This window comes from Astatotilapia calliptera, chromosome 11, assembly GCF_900246225.1.
Source record: "Astatotilapia calliptera chromosome 11, fAstCal1.2, whole genome shotgun sequence".
Lineage (NCBI taxonomy): Eukaryota > Metazoa > Chordata > Actinopteri > Cichliformes > Cichlidae > Astatotilapia > Astatotilapia calliptera.
Genome location: NC_039312.1, coordinates 9,244,463 through 9,254,064, shown reverse-complemented (window position 1 = coordinate 9,254,064; position 9,602 = coordinate 9,244,463). Strand labels below are relative to the sequence as shown.

Genomic DNA, 9,602 nt, shown 5'->3' with positions numbered 1-9,602 from the left:
TCTTTCTATCAATATTGAATATGATGCAACTTTTCAGAGACTAATGTTGCCAGACTTGGACAAGTGGCTCAGTCTTCAACGTATGGGAATGCCAAACCCGAAAATGCCATTGATGGGAATCGTGCCAGCAACTACAACCAGGGATCCTGTGCCCATACAAACAACGACTTGAATCCATGGTGGAGACTTGACCTTTTGAAAGACATAAAAATCAACACTGTAACTATCACCAACAGACAAGACTGTTGCTGAGAGGATCAATGGAGCTAGATCCGCATTGGAAATTCACTTAATGACAATGGCAATGCGAATCCCAGGTAAATGAGCTACTCATCTTTGAAACTTTGTCATAACGTCATATATGTGGCAATCATTAATAATGTTTATAAAAACAAATGCTACTTCTACACCGTTTTTTAGTTAAGTCCACAATACAATTTCGAGCGCATCTAACTATCTGAGAGGGACATTTATACAAATTTTTGTTTTACATTAGTCTTATGTTACTTGTTAATCTTTTTTCTTGTCATTTGTTTTCAGATGTGCTGTAATCTCATCTATCGCTGCTGGGGCATCACAAACCTTTGCATGCAATGGAATGGAAGGTCGCTACATAAACATCGTTATTCCTGGGAGAACAGAATACCTGACACTTTGTGAGGTGGAAGTTAATGGTACACTTTCAGGTAAATCTTGTCCAATTCTTCTCGTGTGTTCCACGTTTAATGAACACATAATGGGTTTTGAAGTTCTTCTTATCATATTATTGCTAATATTTGCAACTTTTCAGAGACTAATGTTGCCAGACTTGGACAAGTGAGTCAGTCTTCAACGTATGGGAATGCCAAACCCGAAATGCCATTGATGGGAATCGTGCCAGCAACTACAACCAGGGATCCTGTGCCCATACAAACAACGACTTGAATCCATGGTGGAGACTTGACCTTTTGAAGAGTATAAAATCAACACTGTGACTATCACCAACAGACAAGACTGTTGCCCTGAGAGGATCAATGGAGCTGAGATCCGCATTGGAAATTCACTTAATGACAATGGCAATGCGAATCCCAGGTAAATGAGCTATTATCTTTGAAACTTTGTCATAACACGTCATATATGTGGCAATCATTAATAATGTTTATAAAAAAATGCTACTTCTACCCCTTTTTTAGAGTTAAGTCCACAATACAATTTCGAGCAGCATCGTAACTATCTGAGAGGGACATTTATACAATTTTGTTTTTACATTAGTCTTATGTTACTTGTTAATCTTTTTCTTGGTCATTTGTTTTCAGATGTGCTTAATCTCATCCATCGCTGCTGGGGCATCACAAACCTTTGCATGCAATGGAATGGAAGGTCGCTACATAAACATCGTTATTCCTGGGAGAACAGAATACCTGACACTTTGTGAGGTGGAAGTTAGGTACACTTTCAGGTAAATCTTGTCCAATTCTTCTGTGTGTTCCACGTTTAATGAACACATAATGGTTTTGGAGTTCTTCTTATCATATTATTGCTAATATTTGCAACTTTTCAGAGACTAATGTTTCCAGACTTGGACAAGTGGCTCATCTTCAACGTATGGGAATGCCAAACCCGAAAATGCCATTGATGGGAATCGTGCCAGCAACTACAACAGGGATCCTGTGCCCATACAAACAACGACTTGAATCCATGGTGGAGACTTGACCTTTTAAGACATATAAAATCAACACTGTGACTATCACCAACAGACAAGACTGTTGCCCTGAGAGGATCAATGGAGCTGAGATCCGCATTGGAAATTCACTTAATGACAAGGCAATGCGAATCCCAGGTAAATGAGCTATCTCATCTTTGAAACTTTGTCATAACAGTCATATATGTGGCAATCATTAATTATGTTTATAAAACAAATGCTACTTCTATCGTTTTTAGAGTTACGTCCACCATACAATTTCGAGCAGCATCTTAACTATCTGAGAGGGACATTTATACAATTTTTGTTTTACATTAGTCTTATGTTACTTGTTAATCTTTTTCTTGTCATTTGTTTTCAGATGTGCTGTAATCTCATCCATCGCTGCTGGGGCATCACAAACCTTTGCATGCAATGGAATGGAAGGTCGCTACATAAACATCATTATTCCTGGGAGAACAGAATACCTGACACTTTGTGAGGTGGAAGTTGATGGTACACTTTCAGGTAAATCTTGTCAATCTTCATCTGTGTGTTCCACGTTTAATGAATACATAATGGGTTTGGAGTTCTTCTTATCATATTATTGCTAATATTATGCAACTTTTCAGAGACTAATGTTGCCAGACTTGGACAAGTGGCTCAATCTTCAACGTATGGGAATGCCAAACCCGAAAATGCCATTGATGGGAATCGTGCCAGCAACTACAACCAGGGATCCTGTGCCACAAACAACAGACTTGAATCCATGGTGGAGACTTGACCTTTTGAAACATATAAAATCAACACTGTAACTATCACCAACAGACAAGACTGTTGCCCTGAGAGGATCAATGGAGCTGAGATCCGCATTGGAAATTCACTTAATGACAATGCAATGCGAATCCCAGGTAAATGAGCTACTCATCTTTGAAACTTTATCATAACAGTCATATATGTGCAATCATTAATTATGTTTTAAAAAAAATTCTACTTCTACCCCTTTTAGAGTTACGTCCACCATACAATTTCGAGCAGCATCTTAACTATCTGAGAGGGACATTTATCCAATTTTTGTTTTACATTAGTCTTATGTTACTTGTTAATCTTTTTTTCTTGTCATTTGTTTTCAGATGTGCTGTAATCTCATCCATCGCTGCTGGGGCATCACAAACCTTTGCATGCAATGGAATGGAAGGTCGCTACATAAACATCGTTATTCCTGGGAGAACAGAATACCTGACACTTTGTGAGGTGGAAGTTGATGGTACACTTTCAGGTAAATCTTGTCCAATTCTTCTTGTGTGTTCCACGTTTAATGAATACATAATGGGTTTTGGAGTTCTTCTTATCATATTATTGCTAATATATGCAACTTTTCAGAGACTAATGTTGCCAGACTTGGACAAGTGGCTCAATCTTCAACGTATGGGAATGCCAAACCCGAAAATGCCATTGCCCATTATGTGTTCATTAAACGTGGAACACACAAGAAGAATTGGACAAGATTTACCTGAAAGTGTACCATCAACTTCCACCTCACAAAGTGTCAGGTATTCTGTTCTCCCAGGAATAACGATGTTTATGTAGCGACCTTCCATTCCAGTGCATGCAAAGGTTTGTGATGCCCCAGCAGCGATGGATGAGATTACAGCACATCTGAAAACAAATGACAAGAAAAAAGATTAACAAGTAACATAAGACTAATGTAAAACAAAAATTGGATAAATGTCCCTCTCAGATAGTTAAGATGCTGCTCGAAATTGTATGGTGGACGTAACTCTAAATAACGGGGTAGAAGTAGAATTTTTTATAAACATAATTAATGATTGCCACATATATGACTGTTATGACAAAGTTTCAAAGATGAGTAGCTCATTTACCTGGGATTCGCATTGCCATTGTCATTAAGTGAATTTCCAATGCGGATCTCAGCTCCATTGATCCTCTCAGGGCAACAGTCTTGTCTGTTGGTGATAGTCACAGTGTTGATTTTATATGTCTTCAAAAGGTCAAGTCTCCACCATGGATTCAAGTCGTTGTTTGTATGGGCACAGGATCCCTGGTTGTAGTTGCTGGCACGATTCCCATCAATGGCATTTTCGGGTTTGGCATTCCCATACGTTGAAGATTGAGCCACTTGTCCAAGTCTGGCAACATTAGTCTCTGAAAAGTTGCAAATATTAGCATTAATATGATAAGAAGAACTCCAAAACCCATTATGTATTCATTAAACGTTGAAGACACAAGAAGAATTGGACAAGATTTACCTGAAAGTGTACCATCAACTTCCACCTCACAAAGTGTCAGGTATTCTGTTCTCCCAGGAATAACGATGTTTATGTAGCGACCTTCCATTCCAGTGCATGCAAAGGTTTGTGATGCCCCAGCAGCGATGGATGAGATTACAGCACATCTGAAAACAAATGACCAGAAAAAAGATTAACAAGTAACATAAGACTAATGTAAAACAAAAATTGGATAAATGTCCCTCTCAGATAGTTAAGATGCTGCTCGAAATTGTATGGTGGATGTAACTCAAAATAACGATGCAGAAGTAGCATTTGTTTTATAAACATAATTAATGATTGCCACATATATGACTGTTATGACAAAGTTTCAAAGATGAGTAGCTCATTTACCTGGGATTCGCATTGCCATTGTCATTAAGTGAATTTCCAATGCGGATCTCAGCTCCATTGATCCTCTCAGGGCAACAGTCTTGTCTGTTGGTGATAGTCACAGTGTTGATTTTATATGGCTTCAAAAGGTCAAGTCTCCACCATGGATTCAAGTCGTTGTTTGTATGGGCACAGGATCCCTGGTTGTAGTTGCTGGCATGATTCCCATCAATGGCATTTTCGGGTTTGGCATTCCCATACGTTGAAGACTGAGCCACTTGTCCAATTCTGGCAACATTAGTCTCTGAAAAGTTGCAAATATTAGCAATAATATGATAAGAAGAACTCCAAAACCCATTATGTGTTCATTAAACGTGGAAGACACGAGAAGAATTGGACAAGATTTACCTGAAAGTGTACCATCAACTTCCACCTCACAAAGTGTCAGGTATTCTGTTCTCCCAGGAATAACGATGTTTATGTAGCGACCTTCCATTCCAGTGCATGCAAAGGTTTGTGATGCCCCAGCAGCGATGGATGAGATTACAGCACATCTGAAAACAAATGACAAGAAAAAAGATTAACAAGTAACATAAGACTAATGTAAAACAAAAATTTGTATAAATGTCCCTCTCAGATAGTTAAGATGCTGCTCGAAATTGTATGGTGGACGTAACTCAAAATAACGATGCAGAAGTAGCATTTGTTTTATAAACATTAATAATGATTGCCACATATATGACGGTTATGACAAAGTTTCAAAGATAAATAGCTCATTTACCTGGGATTCGCATTGCCATTGTCATTAAGTGAATTTCCAATGCGGATCTCAGCTCCATTGATCCTCTCAGGGCAACAGTCTTGTCTGTTGGTGATAGTCACAGTGTTGATTTTATATGTTTTCAAAAGGTCAAGTCTCCACCATGGATTCAAGTCGTTGTTTGTATGGGCACACGATCCCTGGTTGTAGTTGCTGGCACGATTCCCATCAATGGCATTTTCGGGTTTGGCATTCCCATACGTTGAAGACTGAGCCACTTGTCGAAGTCTGGCAACACTAGTCTCTGAAAAGTTGCATATATTAGCATTAATGTGATAAGAAGAACTCCAAAACCCATTATGTGTTCATTAAACGTGGAACACACGAGAAGAATTGGACAAGATTTACCTGAAAGTGTACCATCAACTTCCACCTCACAAAGTGTCAGGTATTCTGTTCTCCCAGGAATAACGATGTTTATGTAGCGACCTTCCATTCCATTGCATGCAAAGGTTTGTGATGCCCCAGGAGCGATGGATGAGATTACAGCACACCTGAAAACAAATGACAAGGAAACAGATTAACAAGTAACATAAGATTAATCTAAAGTAAAAGTTTGTATAAATGTCAATTTCAGATAATCAAGGTGCTGCTCTTTATTGCCTAATTAACTTAACTCTAGAAAAACAGAAGTAGAAGTAGAAATCTATTACAATTTTAATTAATGATTGCCACATATATGACAGTTATGACAAAATTTGAATCAAGTATAAGGTGAATAGCTCATTTACCTGGGATTCGCATTGCCATTGTCATTAAGTGAATTTCCAATGCGGATCTCAGCTCCATTGATCCTCTCAGGGCAACAGTCTTGTCTGTTGGTGATAGTCACAGTGTTGATTTTATATGTTTTCAAAAGGTCAAGTCTCCACCATGGATTCAAGTTGTTGTTTGTACAGGCACAGGATCCCTGGTTGAAGTTGCTGGCAAGATTCCCATCAATGGCATTTTCGGGTTTGGCATTCCCATACTTTGAAGATTGACTCACTTGTCCAAGTCTGGCAACATTAGTCTCTGAAAAGTTGCAAATATTAGCAATAATATCATAAGAAGAACTCCAAAAACCATTATGTGTTCATTAAACGTTGAAGACACAAGAAGAATTGGACAAGATTTACCTGAAAGTGTACCATCAACTTCCACCTCACAAAGTGTCAGGTATTCTGTTCTCCCAGGAATAACGATGTTTATGTAGCGACCTTCCATTCCATTGCATGCAAAGGTTTGTGATGCCCCAGCAGCGATGGATGAGATTACAGCACATCTGAAAACAAATGACAAGAAAAAAGATTAACAAGTAACATAAGACTAATGTAAAACAAAAATTTGTATAAATGTCCCTCTCAGATAGTTAAGATGCTGCTCGAAATTGTATGGTGGATGTAACTCTAAAAAACGAGGTAGAAGTAGCATTTGTTTTATAAACATAATTAATGATTGCCACATATATGACTGTTATGACAAAGTTTCAAAGATGAATAGCTCATTTACCTGGGATTCGCATTGCCATTGTCATTAAGTGAATTTCCAATGCGGATCTCAGCTCCATTGATCCTCTCAGGGCAACAGTCTTGTCTGTTGGTGATAGTCACAGTGTTGATTTTATATGTTTTCAAAAGGTCAAGTCTCCACCATGGATTCAAGTCGTTGTTTGTATGGGCACAGGATCCCTGGTTGTAGTTGCTGGCACGATTCCCATCAATGGCATTTTCGGGTTTGGCATTCCCATACGTTGAAGATTGAGCCACTTGTCCAAGTCTGGCAACATTAGTCTCTGAAAAGTTGCAAATATTAGCAATAATATCATAAGAAGAACTCCAAAAACCATTATGTGTTCATTAAACGTGGAAGACACAAGAAGAATTGGACAAGATTTACCTGAAAGTGTACCATCAACTTCCACCTCACAAAGTGTCAGGTATTCTGTTCTCCCAGGAATAACGATGTTTATGTAGCGACCTTCCATTCCATTGCATGCAAAGGTTTGTGATGCCCCAGCAGCGATGGATGAGATTACAGCACATCTGAAAACAAATGACAAGAAAAAAGATTAACAAGTAACATAAGACTAATGTAAAACAAAAATTTGTATAAATGTCCCTCTCAGATAGTTAAGATGCTGCTCGAAATTGTATGGTGGACGTAACTCTAAAAAACGATGCAGAAGTAGCATTTGTTTTATAAACATAATTAATGATTGCCACATATATGACTGTTATGACAAAGTTTCAAAGATGAATAGCTCATTTACCTGGGATTCGCATTGCCATTGTCATTAAGTGAATTTCCAATGCGGATCTCAGCTCCATTGATCCTCTCAGGGCAACAGTCTTGTCTGTTGGTGATAGTCACAGTGTTGATTTTATATGTTTTCAAAAGGTCAAGTCTCCACCATGGATTCAAGTCGTTGTTTGTATGGGCACAGGATCCCTGGTTGTAGTTGCTGGCACGATTCCCATCAATGGCATTTTCGGGTTTGGCATTCCCATACGTTGAAGATTGAGCCACTTGTCCAAGTCTGGCAACATTAGTCTCTGAAAAGTTGCATATATTAGCAATAATATGATAAGAAGAACTCCAAAACCCATTATGTGTTCATTAAACGTGGAACACACAAGAAGAATTGGACAAGATTTACCTGAAAGTGTACCATCAACTTCCACCTCACAAAGTGTCAGGTATTCTGTTCTCCCAGGAATAACGATGTTTATGTAGCGACCTTCCATTCCATTGCATGCAAAGGTTTGTGATGCCCCAGCAGCGATGGATGAGATTACAGCACATCTGAAAACAAATGACAAGAAAAAAGATTAACAAGTAACATAAGACTAATGTAAAACAAAAATTGGATAAATGTCCCTCTCAGATAGTTAAGATGCTGCTCGAAATTGTATGGTGGACGTAACTCTAAAAAAGGAGGTAGAAGTAGAATTTTTTTTAAACATAATTAATGATTGCCACATATATGACTGTTATGATAAAGTTTCAAAGATGAATAGCTCATTTACCTGGGATTCGCATTGCCATTGTCATTAAGTGAATTTCCAATGCGGATCTCAGCTCCATTGATCCTCTCAGGGCAACAGTCTTGTCTGTTGGTGATAGTTACAGTGTTGATTTTATATGTCTTCAAAAGGTCAAGTCTCCACCATGGATTCAAGTCATTGTTTGTATGGGCACAGGATCCCTGGTTGTAGTTGCTGGCACGATTCCCATCAATGGCATTTTCGGGTTTGGCATTCCCATACGTTGAAGATTGAGCCACTTGTCCAAGTCTGGCAACATTAGTCTCTGAAAAGTTGCAAATATTAGCAATAATATGATAAGAAGAACTCCAAAACCCATTATGTATTCATTAAACGTGGAACACACAAGATGAATTGGACAAGATTTACCTGAAAGTGTACCATCAACTTCCACCTCACAAAGTGTCAGGTATTCTGTTCTCCCAGGAATAACGATGTTTATGTAGCGACCTTCCATTCCATTGCATGCAAAGGTTTGTGATGCCCCAGCAGCGATGGATGAGATTACAGCACATCTGAAAACAAATGACAAGAAAAAAGATTAACAAGTAACATAAGACTAATGTAAAACAAAAATTGGATAAATGTCCCTCTCAGATAGTTAAGATGCTGCTCGAAATTGTATGGTGGACGTAACTCTAAATAACAGGGTAGAAGTAGCATTTGTTTTATAAACATAATTAATGATTGCCACATATATGACTGTTATGACAAAGTTTCAAAGATGAGTAGCTCATTTACCTGGGATTCGCATTGCCATTGTCATTAAGTGAATTTCCAATGCGGATCTCAGCTCCATTGATCCTCTCAGGGCAACAGTCTTGTCTGTTGGTGATAGTCACAGTGTTGATTTTATATGTCTTCAAAAGGTCAAGTCTCCACCATGGATTCAAGTCGTTGTTTGTATGGGCACAGGATCCCTGGTTGTAGTTGCTGGCACGATTCCCATCAATGGCATTTTCGGGTTTGGCATTCCCATACGTTGAAGACTGAGCCACTTGTCCAAGTCTGGAAACATTAGTCTCTGAAAAGTTGCAAATATTAGCAATAATATGATAAGAAGAACTCCAAAAACCATTATGTGTTCATTAAACGTGGAACACACGAGAAGAATTGGACAAGATTTACCTGAAAGTGTACCATTAACTTCCACCTCACAAAGTGTCAGGTATTCTGTTCTCCCAGGAATAACGATGTTTATGTAGCGACCTTCCATTCCATTGCATGCAAAGGTTTGTGATGCCCCAGCAGCGATGGATGAGATTAAAGCACATCTGAAAACAAATGACCAGAAAAAAGATTAACAAGTAACATAAGACTAATGTAAAACAAAAATTTGTATAAATGTCCCTCTCAGATAGTTACGATGCTGCTCGAAATTGTATTGTGGACTTAACTCTAAAAAACGGTGTAGAAGTAGCATTTGTTTTATAAACATTAATAATGATTGCCACATATATGACGGTTATGACAAA

General features: G+C 38.4%; 1 protein-coding gene and 1 pseudogene across 1 annotated transcript; one reads left to right on the top strand and one right to left on the bottom strand.

Moving 5' to 3' along the window:
• The first annotated feature begins 274 nt into the window (after nt 1–274).
• Nucleotides 275–3,132, top strand: LOC113032059 (pentraxin fusion protein-like; annotated as a pseudogene).
• A 36-nt stretch (nt 3,133–3,168) lies between these two features.
• Nucleotides 3,169–9,387, bottom strand: LOC113032058 (uncharacterized; the record flags this gene model as incomplete). Its single annotated transcript, XM_026184711.1, has 17 exons — nt 9,256–9,387; nt 8,869–9,151; nt 8,497–8,642; nt 8,110–8,392; nt 7,740–7,885; nt 7,353–7,635; nt 6,980–7,125; nt 6,593–6,875; nt 6,220–6,365; nt 5,833–6,115; nt 5,450–5,595; nt 5,063–5,345; nt 4,690–4,835; nt 4,303–4,585; nt 3,931–4,076; nt 3,544–3,826; nt 3,169–3,319 (listed from the first exon to the last, which is right to left on the bottom strand). Coding segments are annotated over exons 1-17 (3,525 nt in total), but the record flags the coding sequence as incomplete, so codon positions are not given.
• Nucleotides 9,388–9,602: the final 215 nt, after the last annotated feature.